The 25,958-nt window shown below is 35.8% G+C and overlaps 1 protein-coding gene across 6 annotated transcripts in view; it reads left to right on the top strand.

Annotated features, from left to right (window-relative positions):
- Window positions 1-25,958, top strand: part of SMARCA1 (SWI/SNF related, matrix associated, actin dependent regulator of chromatin, subfamily a, member 1) — a 72,246-nt gene that overhangs the window by 16,768 nt on the left and 29,520 nt on the right. For 4 of the 6 annotated variants that reach the window (XM_043571169.1, XM_043571173.1, XM_043571172.1 and 1 more), the window contains exons 8-19: window positions 207-338; window positions 1,307-1,375; window positions 6,744-6,853; window positions 8,186-8,412; window positions 9,379-9,500; window positions 11,817-11,852; window positions 12,764-12,916; window positions 15,198-15,330; window positions 16,098-16,246; window positions 17,009-17,128; window positions 23,508-23,618; window positions 23,881-23,994. In XM_043571169.1, coding sequence (XP_043427104.1) covers window positions 207-338; window positions 1,307-1,375; window positions 6,744-6,853; window positions 8,186-8,412; window positions 9,379-9,500; window positions 11,817-11,852; window positions 12,764-12,916; window positions 15,198-15,330; window positions 16,098-16,246; window positions 17,009-17,128; window positions 23,508-23,618; window positions 23,881-23,994 — 1,476 coding nt within the window. The remainder of the gene's footprint in view (window positions 1-206; window positions 339-1,306; window positions 1,376-6,743; window positions 6,854-8,185; window positions 8,413-9,378; window positions 9,501-11,816; window positions 11,853-12,763; window positions 12,917-15,197; window positions 15,331-16,097; window positions 16,247-17,008; window positions 17,129-23,507; window positions 23,619-23,880; window positions 23,995-25,958) is intronic. The other 2 variants (XM_043571170.1, XM_043571174.1) reach the window with 1 other exon arrangement.

Here is a 25,958-nt window from a genome sequence, read left to right as displayed (position 1 = left end):
TTGCGTTCTTATAAGTGTAAAAATGCCTAGAATATTTTGTTCAGTTGTGACTCACTGTGGCAGTGTCACCTGAACTAGGATATTTTTCTATAGAAAGATAATTTTCAAGATTTTTTAAAAAACATGCATTGGTTGGATAAATAACTCCGGATGTTGAGCATTCTTACAAATGAAATAATGTTAACAGAACTATTATTTTTTTCTAGCTTTCAGAGATTGTTCGTGAGTTCAAGTCAACTAACCGCTTGCTCCTAACTGGAACACCTTTGCAAAATAACCTGCATGAACTCTGGGCATTACTCAACTTTTTATTGCCTGATGTCTTTAATTCTGCAGATGTAAGTTTAAGTCCTATGTTTTAAGTACAGTCTTCTTATGTTCACAGATCTCTTTTCCAATCATAGAATATAGATAAAATTTATAGTTCTTTTTTCATTTGTAACTGTTTATCTGTGTGTTTTGGTGTTCTCAGAAAAAAAGCTCTTAAGCACAAATTTTTCAAATGGGGATATTTAGAGAAATGATTTTCTTTTCTTTGAGATTATTCTGCCTTTTAAACTTTGCCTATATCTCCTTGTTACCACAACTTAAGATATGAGATAGGCTGAGTTCATTAACAGCAAGCTCAAAATTTTCTTTGAAAGGGCTTTCTACATACTAGGTTGGCAGGTGGAGTCTTTAAAATGATCTTTGATTATTGTAGTCGTTAATATTTGTGAGTACTGAAGAGCTCATAATGTGTGATTCGAAAAACAACATATTTTGTAAATGTATGATTTACATTGTTTTTATCATTAACACAAGGTTATGCTAGTGCAGCAAACCGAATTGAATGATTTAAGGACTTTTGGAGCTTTCCTCATTACTGCTATTAATTGATAATAAAAAGTACCAAGTTCAGCTATCCATTGGTTTGTATACCTTATCTTGCTTTTGTTCATTTTTATTGTTTGTGTAAAAGTTTCATTATCATTATGTGCCTTCAATTTTATATTCTCACTCCTACTCTAACTCTTTAACTGGATATAATACTACTATGGTGTGGGGAAGCCTCATAAAAGTCTTATAAGGAAACCCTGCTGGCGGAGTTCCTGTATCATGGAATTCAAATTTTCTTAACTCCTCCAGTATTTTAGCTATTTTCATAAGTAAATAATATTGACCATCATGGTTAATATATTTTTGAAAGTGCTTTTAAAATGAATTACTGCTGTATCACTGTGTAAGAATTTATAGAATATTGAGTTTATTAAAACAAACAAACAAACACCTGTGTGCTTACTGCAGAATTTCCACCCCTCCACAGGACTTTGATTCTTGGTTTGACACTAAAAACTGTCTTGGTGATCAAAAACTTGTGGAAAGACTTCACGCAGTAAGTAATAGACAAGAAAATTTAGTAATTAAATGTATATAACCCAGCTAGAAAACAAACGGCCGTAGAATCTGTTTGAACTTTTGGGTTTACCTCTTGGCTCAGTCTCACTGCTTCTCCCAACCTTTCTGACAGCCTCTTTGGGAAATGAACTCCACTATATTCTCAGCCTGTCTCAAGATGGCATCAGTATTTTTCTAGTTCCCCAATGCCACTTCTTGTTAAAATTAAAAAAAAAAATTTAACATTTATTCATTTTTGAAAGAGCATGAGTGTGGGAGGGGCATGAGAGAGAGGGAGACAGAATTCGAAGCAGGTTCCAGGCTCTGGGCTCTCAGCACAGAGCCCGACGCGGGGCTTGAACTCACAGACCGTGAGATCATGACCTGAGCCGAAGTTGGATGCTTAACTGACTGAGCCACTCAGGCGCCCCCTGCTTTTTTTTTAATTAAAAAAATTTTTAATGTTTGTTCATTTTTTGAGAGAGACACAGAGCACAAGTGGGGGAGGGGCAGAGAGTAAGGGAAATAAAGAATCCAAAACAGGCTCCAGGCTCTGAGCTGTCAGCACAGAGCCCAGCACGGGGCTCAAACTCACAAGCTGTGAGATCATGACCTAAGCTAAAGTCAGATGCCTAACAGACTGAGCCACCCAGATGCCCCCCCCCATGCCACTTCTAAGCCACTGCTTTTCCACCATCATGTATAGAACTCTTCCTTTAAAGCTTAAGTTATGTTGCAGGTCCAACCTCTATCCATTCTCTTCTCTGTCATCTATTCATCCAGGTGACTCCCTCACATTTGTTAAAAACCAGTTTTCTGTGGCACCTGGGTAGCTCAGTCGGTTAAGCGTCTGAGTCTTGATTTCAGCTCAGGTCATGATCTCACGATTCATGCGTTTGAGCCCTCATCAGGCTCTGCACTGGCAGAGCTCTCTCCCTCTCTCTCTGCCCCTCCTTTGCTCACTCTCATTGTCTCTCTAAAATAAATAAATAAACTTAAGAAAAGACAACACTTTTCTATTCTTTGATAACAACTTCTTATGTCCTTTTAACTCCTTCATTCCTGTTACTCCTGTACTTTGTTACCATACAGAGACCTCTAGTCCTTGGACCCCTGTTTTTCTCCCCATCCATTACCTCTTTTCTGTTGTTACTTTTTTCTTAAAAGTTTTTTAAAATGTTTATTTTGAAGTGAGGGGAGGTGCAGAGAGAGGGGTACAGAGGATCTGAAATGGGCTCTGAGCTGACAGCAAAGAGCCCAGTGTGGGGCCCGAACCCACGAACTGCGAGATCATGACCTGAGCCAAAGTCAGACGCTTAACCGACTGAACCACCCAGGCACCCCAAAACCTTTATTTAAAAAAAGAAAAAAGTGAGGCACCTGGGTGGCTCAGTTAAGTGTTCGACTTCGGTTTAGGTCATGATCTCGCGGTTCGTGGATTCGAGCTCTGCATCGGGCTCTGTGCTGATGGTGTGGTGTCTGCTTGAGATTCTGTCTCCTACTCTCTGACCCTCCCCTGCTTGTGCTGTCTGTCTCTCAAAAGTAAGTAAATTAATTAAAAAAATTTTAAAAAAGATGTTAAGTAATCTCTGTACCCAGCATGGGGCTTGAACTCACAACCTCAAGATCAAGAGTTGCATGCTCCACTGACTGAGCCAACCAGGAGCCCCTATGGTTACTTTTTTCTGTATCAGTGAACTGAGCCCATTTTCAATCTCTTGAATCACCCTTTTGCCAATACTCCCAAACTCTTTTTCTCTCTTGTCCATCTGTCATTTCTGCCCTGGAAACCCTAAACTAGAATACTATAACTGTCTCTGTCTTCTGGGTTTGAATTCTGCTTCTACCATTTACTAGAAGAGTGACTTGCTCTATACTGGGGGCTTCTCAACACTGATAAAGGAGGTTATACAACTGTATACGTTGGAACAACTCCAGATTTCATGTTCTGTAACATAAGCTGGGATTGGATGATGTCAGCAATCCTTCAACATGGCTGCCTATAACATTCTTTCCAATTTCCTATAACAACTATTTCAGACCTTCCCCAATCTCTCCAAGACTTCTATCATGGATACTCCCTGCCCTTCTCCTTTCTCAGCAGAGAAAATAGAAGTTATTAGGTAGGAACTCCTTCAAGGATATCCATCTTCCAAGGATATCTGCCTCTGTGTTTACCTTCTTTCTGAGTGGAAGAGGTGTTTTCTCTGGTCAGTGGCTAAGTCTTTCAGCATGAACCTTGGATCTCATTCATCTCTTCCTGTTTCCTTATGGACCTTTCCCCATTATTTATCATTCTTATTGGCTGAATTTTCTGGCTCTCACTTTATATTGGCTCTTTTTTCTAACATGTAAACATGCTGAAGTATTTTAAAATCCAAACTCATACCCATACCCACCCACCCTCACAAATATACAAAATAGTACTCTCAACATTGTGTGTCTCTAGCTGAGATTCTGGTTTCTTCCCTTGATATCTCAGCTTCTTGAAAAATTAGTTTATATTCTCCGTGTCTACTACCTGATCTCCTGTTTACTCTTGAAACCGCTGACCACTGGCTTCTATCCATTCCACACAACTGAAACTTACCTTGCAAGGTCTTCAGTCATTTTCCAGTTGCTGAATTCAGGGTATACCTTTTGCTCAGTATTTTGTCTTTTCTGTACTGCTTAGCACTGCTAACCACTCCTGCATGAAACCATTTCCTACTTGGTTTCTGGGATACAGAGTGGATTTTCTCTTACCTTTTTGGCCATTCCTATCAGGCTCCTTTATGGGCTTTTCTTAGTCTGTCCCTGAAAGTTTCATGTTTTGTAGGGCTTTGTCTTTGACTTTCTTTTTCATATGTGCTCTCTCTGGGCATCCACTCCTGTGGTTTTAGTAACTACCTATCTATTTATAACTATCAAGTTTCTCTCTCCATATTTCTTGCTGAGTTCCTACATATCCCACTGCCTTCTGAGTCTTTCTGACTAAATGTCTCACAGACAGTTTAAACTCTTAAGAACCTCTCTTAGACAAATGTAAGTGGCCCAAACCAGTAACCAGAAGTTGTCTTTTACTCTCCTTTTCTTTACCTCCCATAGATCTCTAATAATAATATCTGCTGTTTACTAACATCTACAGTTATTAAGGTCTACACAAGTACTACCACAAATTTTCTCAGCAGCTTTGGAAATAGGTATCATTATCCTAGTTTTAAAATGCTTGTCATATACATATATCATAATTTTTTGATGAATGGATGAATAAATAGTCTCAGAAAAGTTAAGGAACTTGTCTAGGCTCATAACAGCTATTCAGGGACTGAGCTGATGGTAGAATCAGCTTGATGTCGGTTTGAATTCGGCTTCTACCACTTACTGGCAAAATGACTTTGGTTAAGTTAATAAAAATTGAAATAATCACATTCCCATTAAGGATGTATTGTAAGGATTTATTACTCAGTCTTGTAAAGTTTATGGTGCAGTTTCTGGCACATTGCAGGTACTCTATAGACGGTAGTGCTATTATGTTCTTGTGATAGAATCTGTCTTGCAGGTATACACTGATTATTTCACCTTTTTTCTCCATTTATCTGTATCTTAACATTGAACCATTTTCTCTTCATGTATATATTTAGCTATTTTGAAGAGGCCTACATCTTTATCTTACTTTTAGTGACACTCTGATCCATACTCTGACTTCAGATTTCCTCTAAGATTTAAAAATCTTGCTGTTTCAGTTAGCATAATACCTTCTAGGTCCATTCATGTTGTCACAAATGTCAAGATTTCATCCTTTTTTTTTATGGCTGAGTAACATTCCATCATGTGTGTATGTACACACACATATATGCACATATATACAAATATCTTTATCTGTTCATCTATCGATGGACATCTGGGTGTTGCTTCTGTATCTTGGTTGTTGTAAATAACGTTGCAATAACTATAGGAGTGCATATATATTTTAAAATTAGTGTTTTCATTTTCTGTGGGTAAATACCCAGTAGTGGAATTATTGGATCATATGGTATTTCTATTTTTATTTTTTTTGAGGAACCTCCATACTGTTTTCCACAGTGGCTACACCAATTTATATTCCCACCAATAGTGTATGAAGTTCCTTTTTCTCCACATTCTTGCCAGCACTTGATATTTCTTGTATTTTTGATATGAGCCATTCTGACAGGTGTAAAGTTAAAGTGATATCTCATTGCAGTTTTGGTTTGCATTTCCCTGATGATTAGTGATGTTGAGCATCTTTCATGTGTCTGTTAGCCATCTGTATGTCTTTTTTGGAAAAATATATATTCCTTACCATCAAAATTATTCCTATACCAAATGAAAAAACAAATCTTGTATGACAACAGCTTTAAAAAAAAAAGATTCTTTTGGGGCACCTGAGTGGCTTAGTCAATTAAGCATCTGACTTATTTTTAATTAAAAAGTTTTTTTTAGAAAATTTATTCACTTTTGAGAGATGGAGAGAGACAGAGTGTGAGCAGGGGAGGGGCAGATAGAGAGGGAGACACAGAATCTGAAGCAGGCTCCACGCTCTGAGCTGTCAGTGCAGAGCCCAACGAAGGGCTTGAACCGATGGACCATAAGATCATGACCTGAGCCAAAGTTGGACACTTAATCGACTGAGCCACCCAGGCGCCCCAGTTAAACATCTGACTCTGGACCTCAGCTCAGGTCATAATCTCTTGGTATGTGAGACTGAGCCCCATGTCAGGCTCTGTGCTGTTAGCACAGAGCCTGCTTGGGATTCTCTCTCTCTCTCTCTCTCTCTCTCTCTCTCTCTCTCTGCCCCTCCCCCACACTCACAGTTTCTGTCTCTCTCAAAATAAATAAATAAACTTTAAAAAGAGATTCTTTTATGACTATTCAGTAGTCAGTAATCTTGTTGTCTTTTTAATGTATTTTGTGCCATCAAATTAAGAATATCTAATTTAGGTTCCCTATTCCAATTTTATTTTTTTAAAAAATTTTAAATGTTTATTTATTTTTGTGAGGGGGGAGGGGCAGGGAGAGGGGGAGGGGCAGAGAGAGAGGGAGACACAGAATCTGAAGCAGGCTCTAGGCTCTGAGCTGTCAGCACTGGGCTTGAACCCAAGAACTGTGAGATCATGACCTGAGCTGAAGTCTGGCGCTCAACCAACTGAGCCACCTAGGCGACCCCCCTCCCCATTCTGATTTTCTAATGGGCCATTACTTGATTCTTTTTTACTGAGAATATTGGCATCTGGCATTGGTGGATGCCAGATTTTTTTCAGATTATGCATTGGGAAGTAAATTTCACACTAGGGTGTTGTCAATGAAAGATGTAGTTTATAATATTAGATATTTTATAAACTTTTATGAAAACTGTCACTTTTTAGGTTTTAAAACCATTTTTGTTACGTCGTATAAAAACTGATGTAGAGAAGAGCCTACCTCCTAAAAAGGAAATAAAGATTTACTTGGGACTGAGTAAGATGCAGCGAGAATGGTGAGCTATTTTGTTTCCATTAGCATTTATTTATGTATAAGGATTTATTAAAATTTAACTTTTTAGTGGTTCAGTTATGCCTTTAGATCAAAACTTACATTTTATGTTTAAATGGCAAGTTAAGTATTTCAAATATTTTAATAGAAAATTAGTGAATATTTTATTTAGCTTTTGGGAAAGCATGTCGGCCTTGAGTCTATACACCTGTATTTGAATACAGTGCTTCGTCTCTTAGTAGCTATTTAGCTTGGGCAAATTCTATAACCTCAGTTTCTCTTCTGTAAAACAGGTATGATACTTAGCTTATGAGTTGATGTCAGGGTTAAAGAGGCTGATGTCACTTGCACGTTTGTTTGTTATTTTTGCTTTTTGCATCAGTGAAAATAGTAATAACCATAATAAGTAATAATAAGATGGATGAGAATAGCGATTGTGGGTATTACAAAAATAGAAGCTGAATCGGTTTGATAAGTACAAGCAAAGCAGGAAATTGACAAGAGAAGTCACAAGGAATCACAAATTAGATATGCTTATGTCATAATGCTGTTTAAAGAAGCAAAATGTTGCTTATATAAATAAAATCAGGTCACTTATAATATATAATGACTTCTCTACTACTGAGACCAGTGTAGGGTAGTGGTGAAGAGTATATTTCTCTAGATTCAGACAAAAGACCAAACTCCGGCTTTGTCCCTTTTTGTGGTCCTGAGTAGGCTGTTTCACTTCTCATAGCTGCCTGAATTTCCATTCATAAAATGGGGGTGATTCTAGTACCTACCTCAGAGTTGTTGTGAAGATTTAACAAGATAATTTATAGAAAGCCCTTCCCATGATACCTGGCACTTTCACTCAGTGCAAGTTGGCTGTTACTATAATTAAATATTAATTGCTGTTCAGGTGGATAAATAGGTCTGTTTTCATCTGGGTAAAGGTCAACAAAAGATAATGAAAAACATTTATAGATCAGAAAAAAATGCCTTATGAATATAGGCATAAGAAATTGTGATAGTTTTAAGCTCAAGTAAAAGTTAGATGCCATCTTTCAGCAAATATTGTAGTTATTGAATAGTTAATTATCAGATACAGTTATCTGAATACTTATCAGCTAATGGCAATTTGTAGCAATGGATAAAGCAGGAGGAAACAGGTTTATGGGCAATATACACGTTAAAATGTTCAAAAGTTTCTTGATTTTAGCGATCAGATTTAGTCTCAAAGTCAGACCTGTTGTTTATATTTAAATAGGACTCAATGCTGATCACCAAAGGGATATTGCTTTATGCCATTAAACCTTTCTAATAATCAATGATTAATTATAGTTTAAAATTTTAGGTATACAAAAATCCTGATGAAAGATATTGATGTGTTAAACTCTGCTGGCAAGATGGACAAGATGCGACTCTTAAACATTCTGATGCAGCTTCGAAAGTGTTGTAATCATCCTTACCTGTTTGATGGTGCTGAACCTGGCCCACCTTATACCACTGATGAGCACATTGTCAGCAATAGTGGTAAAATGGTAGTTCTTGATAAACTCTTGGCCAAACTGAAAGAACAGGGTGAGTTACAAATCTATACATTCACTTGAAATAACTGTATTAGTGACTTGTGTATAAATAATATTTTGCGTATTTACTCATCATCCATTCATTCAGCAAACATTGTTGAGTACTTATTATTTGCTAGGAATTGTCCTATGGGCTGGGTGTACAAAGATGTGTAAGACAACAGTCTTTGCCTTGGAGAAACTCATAGTGTAGTGAAGAGGAATAGTTGCAATTTGTAAGTTGAGATGCTGGGAGTAAGTAATAAGTAAGTAATAAGTAAGTTGAGATACTGGGAGTTGGGGAAATCTTCATAAAGACAATATTTGAAGTTAAGCACTGGAGAATGTGTAGGAGTAACTCATGGGGAAAAGGAAGGGAAACATTATCTAGGGCAATGAAAGAGCAGTGTGAGAATAGGGAATGCAGAGCTTATGGTATTTGGGTACAGTGGTAGTTGATGAATCTGGAAAGTTGGATGGGCCAGATTATAGAAGGCCTTTTAAGCATGATTTAAGGACTTTGGACCACTTGGAAGGTGAGGAGGGGGTTTGTCCTAGAAGATTTTGCTGTGTCAGCTGGCACGATCAGACTTCTATGTTTGAAGGAGAACCTTGGAAGCAGTATCCGGGTTCCACTGAGGATGACAGATGAGAAACAGGAGACTAGTTGGGAGACTACTGCAGTAGTCTAGTGAAAGGTAGTGTGGACCATCACTCATCCTTGGGACAGAATAAAGGAAGACTTTAAATAATCTCAGTATGTGTGGAGGGTTTTGAAGTCCTTAAAAATGCATAATTCAGCAATGCATAATTCTGTATAGCATTCCTTGAAGGTTGTGTGTGTGTGCATGTGTGTGTTTTGTGGAGTGTTCAGGCACTATGCATTTTTATTACATGTGATGTTTACTTTTATTTTTGTAAGTTTCAAATTAGTTTTACACAAACTGAATAACTTGCTCTTTGGGGGGAAATGTTTTAGGTTCAAGGGTTCTCATTTTTAGCCAGATGACTCGCTTGCTGGACATTCTGGAGGATTATTGTATGTGGCGTGGTTATGAGTACTGTCGACTGGATGGACAAACCCCACATGAAGAAAGAGAGGTGAGGAAAAAAAAACCTTCAAATTCAGAGTTCAGTTAATCCATATTTTTCATCATTCAGTAGTTTTGAACTTTGACTTTTTTTTTAAGCTAGGTGCATTGAATTTCTCACTAACACCTCTCTCTCTCTGTCTGAGATCTTCAGTTTGGCTCCCATTACACTGACTTTTCACAAATCACCCTTTTCAAGATCGTCAAAGACATCCTTACTTATTTAAAGGACACTGTACCATTATACCCTTACCTCCTCTAACCACTGCTATCTCTAACCTTTTGATTACTGTTTCTCATCCTACTTTTTAACTTCTGATTCTGTATCTTACTTTTCTTGATTTCCTTCCTACAGTAGACCCTCGCCATTTTGGAGTTTAACAGTTGAGATTTTTCTAGTTTATTAGCAACCCTAAAGACTCACGAAACAGTAATTTGTAAAGGGAATAATCTCAGTGTTAGAGAGATTTTGTAAAACTGAAATTGGATAAGCTTAGGTATAGGTGCTTATCATGCATTTGGATCTTGGAATACTAAAAGGTTGGTGTACAGGAATGAGTCACTTAGCTAGTGAGGAAGGCTAACTAGCACCCAGTATCTTTCTCAGCCTGTAAGAATTTCCAAAAGGAATTATTAACAGATCTTTAGATTATCCCTCCTGAATGTCATGGGTCTAATGTAAAGCACTTTCTTGGGGGGAGGAGGGCTTTGCTAATTTATCTTCTTTTTTCTGTGGTCCTTCAAGGCTATGTCTTTGACTTCTCTTTTAAGTCTATTCTGCTGCTCTGGGCAAAGATTGTGATTTCATGGTATAGTGGAAAATGCATTGAACTTGGTTTCAGAAGACCTAAATTTTAACATCAACTCCACCACTTTGTAGTATATGCAAGATATTTAATTCTCTGAGCCTCAGTATTTTTAACTGTATTATTAGGGTAATGTTAATACCTAGGCTTCTTTTTTTCTGATAATGTTGTGAGGATCATTGGATATAATAGATGTGAGTATAGTTTTTAAACTGTGTCATGCAGGATACACTGTCAGGAAATTGCACACAGGCCTTTTACCTCAACTTTAGGGCCCCATCTCAGGCTACAAAGACTCTTAGTTCATGTCTCTTTCCTTCCATAGCTTCAGTGAACACCGTCCCTTGTGTGCTTACTTATTGAAGCTTGGTTCATAGCATAGGATAGGGCCTATAGCAGACACACAGGCTCTTTTAATATTCAGGGTTAACCTGCTACCCATTGATAACATTTGCAAATAATGGGTGTCTCAAAGTTTACACTGATCCCTGATCTATAATAGTTTACTTTAGTAGTTTACTAACTATAGTAGTTAGACTTTAGATACAGCAAAGCAGAGCTGTTTTTTTTTTTTTGGAAATGCCCCCCTTTCCCATTATACTGCTGTCCACATAATCATTTCATCTATTTCCCTAGTAAGGAGGAAATGACCATATTTGATTCATTACTTTCATTATTCGCCAGCTGTTAACAGTTCTTTTTCAGTAGTTCTCAGATTTGCCCTTCAGTGGTACAGGTAAATTCAGCTAGCTAAGACTCTGGTCATTCTCTGACTCATTTCCTATAACCTTTACTTAATTGGCCTCCTCACTGTTATAGGGAAAGGATATAACATTTGTCAAGCAACTACTTGAAGCTAGGCAATGTATAGTTCCAACTGAATTCTTCTAGCATTCCAGTAAAGTATAATTTTCTGGTATAATTTTCTCCACTTGAAACTGTCTCAGAGAGGTTAAATGCTTGCTTAGAAACACATGTGTAATGAATGATAATGATTCACACCAGGTTTTTGCTATTTCCTCTACACCAAATTGCCTCTCACTACACCATGCTGCTTTCTACACTGCCCCCTCTACATGCTATATGGACTGCGGCAGTGAGTGTCACCTCTGCTGCAACTTTTGACCATGCCATTCCATTCATTAAAAATATAACTTCCTGTATTTTCTGATTATGAAAGTAATATATGATTGCTGAAGGAAATTTGCAAAATAAAAGTATTTCTGGCCAATCTCTTTTTGTATATATAACATATATAAGTAATTGCTGTTAAATTATATATACTATATATGAAGTTTGGTAACATTTTACTTAGCATTATGTTGTACTTTCCTATATCAGTAATAAAATTTATTGTAAATAATTTAAGTATAATATATATCCAGTGGACGTACTATAAATGATCTATTCCCCAATTGTTGATCATTTAGGTTGTTTCCAATTTTTCACTATTATAAATAATGCTAAAGTGAAAGTCCTTATACATAAATCTTTGTGCACATTTCTGATTATTTCCTTAGGATAAATTCCTAGAAGTGGAATTACTGGGTCAAAGGGTATGAACATTTTTAAGACTCTTGATGCATATTGCCAAATTGCTTTCCAGAAAGGTTGTACCAATTTACACTCCCTGCAGCAATGTATGAGAGTGCCCGTCTCACCGCCCCCTCGTCAACATTGAGTATTATCATTTTTTTAATCTTCAAAAAATGGTATTATGTTTTAATTTGCATTTATTTGTTTACTAGTGAGATTGAACATTATTTTTGTATTTATTAGCCATTTGTATTTGTTCTTCTGTGAGTTGTCTGTTTTTTCTTTTTGCTCATTTTTCTATTGGGGTCTTAGTGTTTTCTTTCTAATTAATTTGTATGAGATCTTTATATAGTTTAGATGTTAGCATCCCATTAATTGTTAAGACTCTTTACTAAATATCCCTGGATTACCTTCCTGAATTTCCTCATTACTTCCCTGTTTACCCCTTTTCATGATATGGAAATAAATCTACTTAGCCTCCCCTTTATCCATTGCTCTCATTTGCATCCTGAACCTTTTTCTCTCTTGGCTGATCTTCTAAACTATACCTTCCTTATTAATCCTATATAAAGTAATGGGAATGAAGTTGAGATAGCTGACATTTTACTTCCTAGATATTTTTCAGCTCTCAATTAAAACATATTCACTATTATTACTTTAAATAAAATATTTATTACTTTGTGCAGTTGTTCTGAGTTTGTCTCTATTGATGTAAGCTTCTAAAGATTAGGAACTTTATATAATATACTTTCTACAGTAATTCACAAAGTACAATATATAGGCATTTGCTTTAATATTTTTGAGATGGAAGAATATTATAAAGTGGGGTTTTGTATATGCATGTTAAAAATGTTTGTTTCTTAAGGACTGTGGTAATAAAATGTTATTTTTTCTCTCTTTTTCTTTCATCTCCTATGTCAATTTAAAAAAGGAAGCAATAGAGGCCTTTAATGTTCCTAATAGTAGCAAATTCATCTTTATGCTGAGTACCAGAGCTGGGGGTCTCGGAATTAACTTGGCAAGTGCTGATGTGGTTATACTATATGATTCAGACTGGAATCCACAGGTTGATCTACAAGCTATGGTTAGTAATTTTCAATGACGCCAGATATTTATCTTAGCTCAGAATATTATTGTTAATATATACAGCACAGACATAAATAATGATAAAAGGGTAACTATTTTTTGGGAGGTTTTCAAGATGTTGAAATAGATTATCCTGGGAAACAAAAGATGCTGTGCCAGTTGCAAGACAAAAAAGGAAACAAAAACAAACACACATATACCCCAGACCCAATGATAGTATTTGTGTGTTTATTTTGACTTTTATCATGAAACAGTAATATTTTTTCCCACTCCTGAATATTGAAGGGGACATAATACGTACGTCTTAATGAAAAGGGTTAAAAAGTCAATCTGTCAGTATTAATTCTGCTTAATATATAAATACATTAAAATCCTTAGCACTGAAATTGGGAGAGATATGACTTTACCTTTTGTAATAAAACATTTGAAGTGAGGAGGTAAAAAGGTAACAAAAGAATATATTCCAGGAAAATGTTTGCTACCTAAGGATAGCATTAGAAACGATCCTACCCTTTTGGGGCACCTGGGTGGCTCATTTGGTTAAGCATCTGGCTCTGTGATGAGCTTGGAACCTGGTTAAGATTCTCTGCCCCTGTCTCCCTCTGCCTCTCTCCTGTTTGCATGTGTGCACACACACACTCTTTCTCTCTTTCTCAAACAAAACTAAACTATCCTACTCTTTAAAAAATTTTTCAAGGAGCTATTTCTCTTCCTTTTCATCATGGTGTCATTTACTAAATTAGAGCTACATCTGTCAGTGTGACTCACATTTTAAGATAAAGAAATTTAATTTCAGAGGTACAAAGATGCAAAACAGCTATGCACTCAAAATCCCAATAAATTATGGGATAATTTATTCTCTTTGGAAGCAATTAAAGTCATGTCAGTGAGGCATAGCTTAGAAGTTCTTCCTTTTTTATTAAAATTTTTTTTAACGTTTATTTATTTTTGAGACAGAGAGAGATAGAGCATGAATGGGGTGGGTCAGAGAGAGAGGGAGACACAGAATCCGAAACAGGCTCCAGGCTCTGAGCTGTCAGCACAGAGCCCGATGCGGGGCTCGAACTCACTGGCCGCGAGATCATGACCTGAGCTGAAGTCGGACGCTTAGCCGACTGAGCCATCCAGGCGCCCCAAGTTCTTCCTTTTTTAAAAATGTATTTATATATTTGTATTTATATTTTTTGAGGCCAAAACTCAGGAGTGCACCCACCACCTTCTTTTTTTTTTTTATAATAGAGAATTGAAACATATTGACCATCAGGACATTTTTATTTTTATATTTTTAATGTTTACTTTTGAGAGAGAGAGAGAGAGACAGAGCACGAGTGGGGGAGGGGCAGAGTGAGAGGGAGACACAGAATCTGAAGCAGACTTCAGGCTCTGGGTTGTCAGCACAGAGCCTGATGTGGGGCTCGAACTCATGAGTCCTGAGATCATGACCTGAGCTGAAGTCAGATGCTTAACAGACTGAGCCACCCAGGCACCCCTAGCAGCGTCTGTGTTTTAAAGACACTTCCCTAGCTATTTTTATATAATCAGTACTTGCCATCTGTCACCTTTACCAACTATAAATCATAGGACTAATTCTAGACCATTATATAGTAAGGATTTTGGTATACCATTAATTTTTATGACCCTTTACATCCCTGAATTGCCTCCATAAACAGAAGGAACTGCGTGATGATGAGATAAAGCTAACTTTGCCACCACAGCAACCCTTGATAATTACTTTGCCCCTCACAAAATTTCTTGCTAGTGGGGAAGATGTTTGTATTTAGTGGCGTAAATTTATTTAATAAACTCCCTCTAGTCCTCATCTTATAGGGGCTTTGGCTGTTGTCTTTCTGGAAGTTTTCCATTAATGGTATAGTATAATATTTGCAGATTTTTTTGGTCACAGTGATCTGTAGATATTCTTAATATTCATCATCTTCCTTTTTTAAAGCTTATTTACTTTTGAGAGAGAGAGTGAGCACAGAAAGGGCAGAGAGAGAGGGAGAGAGAGAGAGAATCCCAAGCAGGCTCCGTGCTGTCAGTGTGGAGCCCAGTGTGGGGCTTGATCCCATGAACTGTGAGATCATGACTTGAGCTGAAATCAAGAGTCAGACACTCAACCGACTGAGTCACCACCACCTCTCATCATCCTTCTTTAAAAAGTGACAGGTCTAGAGAGCTCAGAAACTAATTTTATATCCAGCATTTTATAGCATATGATGGCTATACTATATATTTTATCCAGAATACCCAATATCTTACATTAGGATTCTTTCTACTAGGATCGAGCACATCGTATTGGTCAGAAGAAGCCAGTACGTGTGTTCCGTCTCATCACTGACAACACTGTTGAAGAAAGGATTGTAGAAAGAGCAGAGATAAAACTGAGACTTGACTCAATTGTTATACAACAAGGTATTTAAACATATAAACTCAATTAGGTGTTTTTTTGCAAAAACACATGCAATTTTCTTTAAAGGAGATTACTTTTAAAGTTGACAAAAATTTGCAAATTTAGAGGAAAAAAGTCAGTTTTTTTTAATAAGTGCTAATTTAAATCTTTCTAATTTAAAGCCTTGTATTCAGTAATGTATGGAGTAGATAGTTGAACATCACTACCTTCTAGGTGAATGCCAATGGCATGTCTTCTGAAGATTCTGATATTAAGCAGCAGTTAAAATGTCTAGGTTAAAACATTTTAAGCAGGTATTAGAGAGTGCCTGTTGGTGGAAAGAAATTTTGATCTGAAAAATGAAGTTTGAACATGAAAAAATATTTCTGTTCTTCTGAGTTTTAGAGTCACATCTGTCAGTGTGACTCACATTTTAAGATAAAGAAATTTAATTTCAGAAGTACAAAGATGCAAAATAGCTTTGCACTCAAAATCCCAATAAATTATGGGATAATTTACTATTTTTGGAAGCAATTAAAATGTCAGTGAGGCATAGCTTAGAAGTTCTTCCTTTTTTAAAAATTAGAATTTTACAGAAAAACTTCTATTGAAATAGAAGGTATGGTAGAAGAAAAATTGGTAGGGCTGTTCATTAATATAACTTTAAAGTTCATTAATTGTTCTTTCTTATAAACCTTGACTTATGGTTAAATGTGGTAGTGTCTGGTTAGAACTATGAGGCTGTGCGTTCTCTGGAATATAATTGAAAATACACAACTTTTATTATTAGGAAGACTCATTGACCAACAGTCTAATAAGCTGGCAAAAGAGGAAATGTTGCAAATGATACGTCATGGAGCCACCCATGTTTTTGCTTCTAAAGAAAGTGAGCTGACAGATGAAGATATTACAACTCTCCTAGAAAGAGGGGAAAAGAAGGTTTGTTAAAATGGAATTTGTTTTCATGATGAATTGCTTTAACATCAACATACTTCGGCATGCTTCTTGTATTTTCATCATTTCAAATGCATGTTTAAAATAATTCCTGTTTTAAGGATTTGTAGATTGATATCCAGAGGTGGTTTAGGGTTTTTTAGTTTAGTTTTTGGCGATAAACACTAAGAAGTAGAGTTTAAAATTGAGTGACCTTATACCTTATTTTTATTGAAAATGATGTTGATATTTACTTAAGAGCCAAATAAATTTCATTTTTAATCACATCTATCAGGACCACATTTTTACAACTCCCATTTTTTTGCACTGTATTAGAAATTATCTACTGATAAATTGCATTGAATGAAAATCTCTTGTGAACATTTCATGAAATATTAAAGGATCATTTGTTAAAGTCTAATAAGCTGTTTCAGACTATTATAGTTTTGTGTTGAATTTATCTCTTTTATTTTAAAATTATGGATAATTTCAAATATAAGTAAGAGTAGACTGAAATCAAAGTGTGACTACATCTTCAGTGATAAAAGATTTTAAAGAAAGCCTAATAGAGAATACTTGAATAACCATTTAAATATTTAAAATACTTGAAGTTAAATTTATATTCACTTAATGTTAGCATTGTATTCTTACCTTGTAAATTAACCGATTGGATATTTCATGTCAAAACCTGACTTCTAAAAAGAGAGTCCACAGATTTTTATAAGCAGTTCAGTGATAATTTTCTAATTTCAACGTATTGAACTTTAGACTGCAGAGATGAATGAACGCTTGCAGAAAATGGGAGAATCTTCTCTGAGAAATTTTAGAATGGACACTGAACAAAGTTTGTACAAGTTTGAAGGAGAAGATTATAGAGAAAAACAGAAGGTAACCTTTTACCTTAACCATTAGACTCTCAAATTAGCATTTCTCCCCATAACCATTATTAAAAAACACTGGCAGGGAAGCCTTGCTGGCTCATTCAGAAGCGTATGCGACTCTTGGTCTTGGGGTTGTGAGTTCAAGCCTCATGTTGGGTGTAGAGATTACTTAAAAAAATAAATAAAATTAAAATGATAATAAAATAAAATAACCACTGGCACTTAACTCTTACAGTGCTCTGCTATGGAGTAAAATTTGCTGTAAATCAGAAGATCTCATGCAAGTGTTATCTTTTAATATATTCTGCTAGGTTATTAGTACCATAATCTTCATCATTGTATTTGCTGCTGTTGCTACTGCTACTCTTGTTTTTGAGAAGCAGTGTAGGATTGTGGTTGAGTTCCTGGATTCTGAAGCTGAAATCCCAACTGTGTCACTAATTGACTTTGGGTACTCATTTTTCTCCCCTGTCAAATTGAGGGTACAGTAATGCACTGTATGGACAACAAGAGTCCTTTGAGGAAGTGGGAGTTTTACTTATTTTGTTTAAAATTATGGCTATAACTAAATTAAAAAAATTTTTTTAATGTTTATTTATTATTGAGAGACCGAGAGAGACAGAGCATGTGCATGGGAGGGGCAGAGAGAGGAGGAGACACGGAATCTGAAGCAGGCTGCAGGCTCTGAGCTGTTAGCACAGAGCCTGATGTGGGGCTCGAACTCACAAATCGGGAGACCATGACCTGAGCTGAAGTCGGACACTCAACAGACTGAGCCACCCATAACTAAATTTTTTTAACTTAAAAATTTTTTTAAAATATTTATTTATTTTTGAGAGAAAGAGTGTGAGCAGGGGAGGGGCAGAGAGAGGAAGACACAGAATCCAAAGCAGGCTCCAAGTTCTGAGCTATCAGCACAGAGCCTGATGTGGGGCTCGAACCTAGGACCTGTGAGAGAGAGCATGACCTGAACTGAAGTTAAATGTTTGACCGAGTGAGCCACCCAGGTGCCCCTGAATTTTTTTAAATTTTAAATGACTTAGACTTCATTACAAAAAATAATATGGAGTTCACATGTATCCTTCACTCAGCTTCCCCTAATGTTAACAATTTACATGATCATAGTACAATTATCAAGTCCAGGAAATAAGCACATTTTCTCTCTAATGTTCTTTCTCTGTTCTAGGAAATACAATCCAGGGTCTCAACATTGCAATTTTTAAAAATGGAGCTTTATTTAAAAAAATTTATTTTAATGTTTATTTATTTTTGAGAAAGGGAGACAGACAGAGACAGAGCATAAGCAGGGGAGGGGCAGTGAGAGACAGGGAGACACAGAATCCAAAGGAGGCTCCAAGAGCCAAATGTGGGGCTTGAACCCATGAACCATGAGATCATGACCTGAGCCGAAGTTGGACGCTTACCTGACTGAGCCACCCAGCCACCCCTGAAGCCTTAAAGAGCAGTTTAGATTCACAGCAAAATCAAGCAGAAAATGCAAAGAGTTCCCATATTCTCCCTGCCCCAAACAAACATAGCCTACTGCACTACCAGTTTCCCATATCAGAGTGGTATATTTGTTAAAATTGAACTGACACTGATACATCATTATCATTCAAAGTCCATCTTTTATGTTAGAGTTCACTATTGGTGTTATACATTCTGTGGGTATGGATAAATGTATGATGATATGTATCCACCATTAGAGTATCATGCAGAATAGTTTCACTGCCCTAAAAGTCCTTGGTACACTACCTATTCATTTCTCTGTCTCTACAGCCTCTGGCAACCACTGATCTTTGTACTGTCATCATAATTTTGCATTTTCCAGAATATTATATAGTTGGAATCCTAGAGTATGTAGCCTTTTCAGATTGGCTTCTTTGACTTAGTAGTATGCATTTAAGGTGGCTTCTGTTTTTTTCATGGCTTGATAGCTCTTTTCTTTTTAGTGCTGAGTAATACTCCATTGTCTGGATGTATTACAATTTATTTATTCATTCACCTACTGAAGGACACCCCGGTTGCTTCCAAGTTTTCGCAGTTATGAATAAAGCTCTCATAAAAACCCATGTGCAGGTTTTTGGATGGACAGAGAGTTTAACTCCTTTGGGTAGTTACCAAGGAGCATGGTTGCTAGAGTACATGGTAAGTTTATGTTTAGTATTGTAAGAAGCTGCCAACTCTTCTTGCATTCCTATGAGCAGTGAATGAGAGTTCCTGTTGCTCCACATTCTCACTAGCATTTGGTGTTGCCAGTGTTCTGGATTTTGGCCATTCTAACAGGTGTGTAGTAATATCTCATTGTTCTCATTTGTATTTCACTGACAGAAGATGTTCAGCCTATTTGCATTTGCTTATTTCCATCTGTATGTCTTCTTTGGCAAGACATCTTTTCAGATCCTTTGCCCATTTTTATTTTTATTTATTTATTTTTAAATTTTTAATGTTTATTTATTTTTGAGAGAGAGAGAGAATGTATGAGCAGGGGAGGAGCAGAGAGAGAGGAGACACAGACTCAGAAGCAGGCTCCAGGCTCTGAGCTGTCAGTACAGAGCCAGATGTGGGGTTCGAACTCACGGAAGGTGAAATCATGACCCAAGCTGAAGTCAGACGCCCAACCGACTGAGCTACCCAGATGCCCCCTTTGCCCATTTTTTAAAATCAGGTTGTTTGTGGGGCACCTCACTGTCTCTGTCAGTAGAGCATGTGACTCTGGTTCTTGGGGTTTGTGAGTTCAAGCCCCATCTTCGGTGTGGAGCCTACTTAAAAAAAAACACCTAAAATCAGGTTGTTTGTTTTCTTATTGTTGAATTTTAGGAGTTTTTTGTATATTTTGGATAATAGTCATTTATAAGCTATGTTTTGCAAATATTTTCTGTCATTCTGAGCCTGTCTTCTCATTCTGTTGACCCAGATTGCATTTTTTTGCTGATATTTTTAGGCTCTTTTAATCTGTGTTCTCAGTATTTCTTTGTCTTTCCCAGTTTTTACCATTTTGAAGAGTATTGGTCAGTTATTTTGTAGTTTGTCTCTCATTTTGGATTTGTCTGACATTATCTCATGATTGGATTATATATTTTTTGGCAAGAATGCCATGGAAGAGATGTTATGTCCTCAGTACATCTTACCAGGGAATATAAGATGTTGCTGTGTTGTAGGGACTGTTAACCTTGATCACTTAGTTGAGGTGGTGTCTTCTGGGTTTCTTCACTGTAGAGTTACCATTTTCCCTTTGTACTTGATAAATATCTTGGGGAATATACTCCTCAAACATACCCATTGATTTAAGCATGTATTGGAGTTTGCCTGCAATAGTTATTGTGGTGTTTGCCTAATAGTAATTTTGTTTTCCTTTCATTCCTCCTACACTTATTAGTGGAGAGTTTTCTGTAAGGAAGACCTGTCCCTTCCCATTTATTTATATACTCAGTTATTTATATCAGCATGGACTCATGGATATTTATTTCACTTTCTGAGTTATAATATAATTTTATCATTTTGTTTGCTTAAATTGTTCCATAAGGCTGTTATATTTTTAACTCACAGAAATGAATTTTGTTAAAATAAGAAAGCTTATTTTGGATATTGATTTTACTGAAGAATGAGAGGTGAGCCATTTTAGTTTGCATTGCAACTAGTAAGCTGATAATGCTCTGTTGCTATCATTAGTTCTGGTAGTTTTTAGTGTCTTCACTTACATCTATTTGGTGGTTCTATCTGTAGTCTTAGTTTAGACTGTTTATGTTTTATTCTGATGAGATGAACGTGATGGCTTGCATGCATAAGGTAGAAATTGTTTTCCAGATCTCATTGTGTGGTATGAATTTTGTAAACTTTACAGTTATTTCCATGGGCTTATTGGTAATAAGAGTGTTTTATAAAGTGGAAAAATATTAAACAGCGAAAAGTCTAAATATCAGTGGATCTTCATATCTACATTCTTAGAGTAAAATTAGACTCAGTAAAATATTTGTCTTTCTAATATATCAGGTTTTCCTGTGCTTCCATTTCTAGCAAAGTAATGTACACATATAGAGAAATTTTAGTAATAATTATGATGACTTGTGTTTTTATAATTGAATGGCCAAATAAGATTTTTAAAAATATTCTGACTTGAGATTACCTTTTATTTCTGGCTTTTCTATTTTCTAGATAGGTTCAAAAAATAGGTTAATATTATCCTTTGAAGAGAATTGAAAACATAGAAGAATGTTGTTTGTACATAAATCATGGGAATTATATAATGACGTAGATGTTCATATATGATTTGTTGAACCAGTTGCATTACTTTACAGCCATGTCTGTCCGGTAAATTGAATCATAATGACTGACATTGATCCTGAAGAAATCAACTTGAATTAGTTTGTATTAATTTACTTATCTAAAACTAATTCAGCACCATTTGGTGTTTTTCAAAGTTTGGGAATTGACCCTTAATGCTTATTCCAAGTTTGAATACCTAGACTTGCATATAAGTTTGGGTTAAATGGCCAGTACATTACTTTTGATTAAGTTAATTTAAATTATTATTGATTTATTTTCATCCCAATTGAGACAAATAACATATTTGTTATTAATAAAACATCTTTTCTGTTACTATCCTCTAACATTAATTCAGTTGAGGGGAAAAAAACAAAACTCATTTCACTGAGTGTTTTTATTTTATGTAAACTTACATTATACTATCTGTATTTCATAAGCTTTTAGAGTTAAAAGATAACTTAAAGGTCATTTAGTCCGACCTTTTTTGTAATTAAGAAATCCCATCTAGAGCATGTAGGACAGTTATCCAGCCTCTGTTTGCATGTGGTCATGTTGGGAATCATACTCCTTGGGAGAGTTCATTTCACTGTTTTATGTTTTTTGCTTCTCATAACACTTCTTATTTGACTTACAAGCTCATTGATGGAAGACATTATTTTATTCATCTTTGTATCCATGACACTGACTTGTAAATAATAAAATAGGTACTTACAACATATTTGTTAAATTATATCAAGTAGCAGTTTACTTTCCCCATTGGTTTTAACCTTATGGCTCAAAAGAGAACTGTGTTCTCTTCTATTTGATAGACTTTTACATATGTGAATGCCACCATTATGTCTGTCTTTAGTCTTCCCTTCTCTGGACACTGAGAGTTTGTAGATCTCTGACCATCTTAGTCATCTTGGTTTATCATCCATTCTTAAAATAGGATACCAAGGTTGGAACTCAACCCTCAGATAGAATCAAATAGAATGGTATTAATTATAGATTAATGGCCTCTTTTGTGTACAGGCACTAGGATAGACACTCTGAAACCAAAAAAAAAAAAAATATCTGAACTGGAAAACCATCTCTTGAGACTCCAGAATTTTGGATTGTCAGTTTTGCCTATTGGCTTTTAAATTGTATTTTCTAGTTAATATTGGGGTAAAGTCTTTTAATGCGACCTAATCATTGTTCACCCAACTTTGGATATTTAATAAAAATTTACATTTACCTCCTGGCAGTTTATTTAATACCTTCACTTACATGGTCACATTTAATCCTAAAGTTAGGTATTACTATTCCCACTTCATAGAGGGAGAAATTAATCTTCCCCAAGTTCTACAACTGGTAAAGTGGCAGAACCTGTTTTCAAATTCAGGTCTTTCTGATTCCACTGACTTTTCCCACAGCTGTCTTACTAAGACCTTACTTCATTTTACATCTTTTTAAAAAATTTGTTTATTTACATTTGAAAGAGAGAGAGAGAGACAGAGACAGAGACAGAGTGTGCGAGTGGGGAAGGGGCAGAGAGAGAGAGAGATGGAGACAGAATCTGAAGCAGGCTCCAGGCTCTGAGCTGTCAGCACTGAGCCCAATGTGGGGCTCGAACTCATGAGCTGGTGAGATCATGACCTGAGCTGAAGTTGGATGCTCAACTGACTGAGCCACCCACGTGCCCCAAGACCTTACTTAACTCTTGATTTGAAGGGACACATGCCTGTTGTGTTGATATTCATCGTACTCCATTCAGCTATTTCTAATTCATACACTTGACACAGTCACCAGAATCAGTGTTAGTCTTCCATCTGTATTAGATACTGTGTATTCATTTTAACATAAAATACTAATCTGATTGTGCAAATTCTTCCCAATTACTAAGGAAGAACTAGGTTTTTTTAAAAATAAGAATTAAACTTATTTACAAAAAAAAAGGAAAAAGATAAGCATCCTTGAACCTGAACTTGGCCTGTATGGTACAAGGTTTTGGAACTTGGGATACATAATTGTGACATCTAAAGCAAGTTTGATTCTTCCTAATAGCTTTAGTTTTCTCATGCTTGTGCAACTTTGCTGTATTTGATTTTTTGTAAACATTTTGGAATAATTAAATTCCTTGTTCTTACTGTGTATAGCTTGGGATGGTGGAGTGGATCGAACCTCCTAAACGAGAACGCAAAGCAAACTACGCAGTGGATGCCTACTTTAGAGAGGCTTTACGTGTCAGTGAGCCAAAGATTCCAAAGGTAAAAAAGAATGAGCTCTGTTGTTTTGCTCTACAGCAGAATTCTCCTGTAACATGGTCTATGATTTAGATTGGTTTATATTAGTGTGAAATTATAGTCTTTAAAATATAGCAACAATGTAGAAAAGTAGCTGGTATGCTCAGCCTTATATAAAGGGACTTATTATATTTATTTTTCTATATATTAAAGAAATAGTTAAAGATAAGTATGTTCACTTCATGTACTGAAAACAAATATGTGTATAATGCATTTCCCCCCATAGGCTCCCCGACCTCCAAAGCAGCCAAATGTTCAGGATTTTCAGTTTTTCCCACCACGTTTGTTTGAGCTCCTGGAAAAGGAAATTCTTTATTACAGGAAGACAATAGGCTATAAGGTAATTTTTCAAGTGTTTATTATTTTTAAAAGTTTTCAGATTAGTATAATTTTTTTGAGGAGAGAGTGTATGCATGCAGGTGGGGGAAGGGTAGAGGAAGAGGGAGAGAGGAAATCTTAAGCAGGCTCCAGCAAGCGTGAAGCCTGATGTGGGGCTTGATCCCACAAACTGTGAGATCATGACCTGTGCTAAAATTAAGACTCAGATGCTTAACTAAGCCACCCAGGAAGCCCTATAATCTAATCTTCTAAACTAATATAATCTGTTAAAGTAGACTGGACAGAATTCCATTTTAATGTGAGAGAACATCAGAATAATTCAAAATAGTGGTGTTTTTAAAACCAAAGAGGAGGTTTAACTAGAAGTAAAGCATCAAACTATCAAGTCACCAATAGGATGAATTTGAAATGGGATTAATGGAGAATTATCCAATATTTCAAAAATAGTGATAATAACATTATTTTAATAATGCTAGTGTTTGGTCAGAGACTATGTAGAAAGAACAATCGAACAATTAACTTTAATTAGAAGTGAATATATGATAGATGACAGGAGGTTTTTTTTTTAATCATTTTCCTTAATAAGATCAAGAAATAATACTTTTGTATTTATTGTTCTTGGGTTGATGAAAGCACTGTTGGTGGTTATTTGATTGTTGCCACGTAGGTGTTAAAGCTAATAATAAACATTATAATGAATTTTAACATTTTAAAATGATCTTTTAGATGAGTGCCTGTGTGGCTCAGTTGGTTAAATGTCTGTTTTGGTTCAGGTCTTGATCTCAAGGTCATGAGATGGAGCTCCACTTCTGGCTCTGTGCTGACAGCGTGGAGCCTGCTTGGGATTCTTTCTCTCCCACTCTCTGTGCTCCTCTCCCCACTCACACACTCTCTCTCTCAAAATAATGAATAAACATTTTAAAAAACTTTAAAAAATGATAGTTTGGAAATCAAAACTCTTAATTTTTAAGTAGATAGGAACCCATTTTTAGTGAGTGAAATGTTTGTCACCCTAAAGCTTTCACACTGAGAGATTAAGCATACCTGGTTATTTCTATATGCTGAAACTCACTTTCTGGTGAATGGAAAGGGATGACCAAGGTATAAAATTCAGTAGTATAAACAAAATTATAAAAAATATTAACACTAGGGACTGGGTGGCTCAGTCGGTTAAGTGTCCAACTCTGGATTTTGGCTAAGATCATGATCTCATGGTTCGTGAGTTCCAGCCCCATGTTGGTCTCTGTGCTGTTGGTGTAGAGCCTGCTTGGGATTCTCTCTGTCCTTTCCTTTCTCTTTCTCTTTCTCAAAAATAAATAAAAAAACTTAAAAAAATATTAACACTATTGTAGTTTTATGAGCTTTTCTGTTTCATGCATTGGAAGCTATGCTTTAATTTATTTTGTGAACCTTTATCACAAATGGAACTATACCCAATTATTTTGATTAGTAGTTGTAATGTGTCTAGAACAGCTTCATGTATATAAGATGCTTAGTTCATTTATATTTTGAAAGTAGAGTGAATTTCTAGAGTATTTCTACTGTTTGTCCAGAGTGAGAGCAGTACCATTTGAAATGGAGCAAAAAAGGTTTGCTTGCTATTTATGTACTAAATTTCAATATATATAAACAGGAACAAGAAACTTAAGGTGAATATAAGTAGTTAATTATAATCTGCTTAGGAAATGTGATTAAATTTGAATGTATTGAATCAACATGACTGGATAAAATCTGTCTTAGGAAGTTGTAAAAGAGTAAAAGTACCATGGTTGAACATTCAGACCAGGAGTAAAATCAGTTTCAAAGAAAGTGAAAATGGCAATATGCCAGAAGAAACTGTAAAATTAATGGAGAATTATCCAATATTTCAAAAATAGTGATAATAACATGTTATTTTAATAATTATTCAAAATAAAAATGAAAATAGTATATTAATAAAGTGATTAGTAATATTTCATGAGGTGA

This window comes from Prionailurus bengalensis, chromosome X, assembly GCF_016509475.1.
Source record: "Prionailurus bengalensis isolate Pbe53 chromosome X, Fcat_Pben_1.1_paternal_pri, whole genome shotgun sequence".
Taxonomy (NCBI): domain Eukaryota; kingdom Metazoa; phylum Chordata; class Mammalia; order Carnivora; family Felidae; genus Prionailurus; species Prionailurus bengalensis.
The sequence above is the reverse complement of the archived record's forward strand: the minus strand, read 5'-3'. Positions and strand labels throughout refer to the sequence as shown.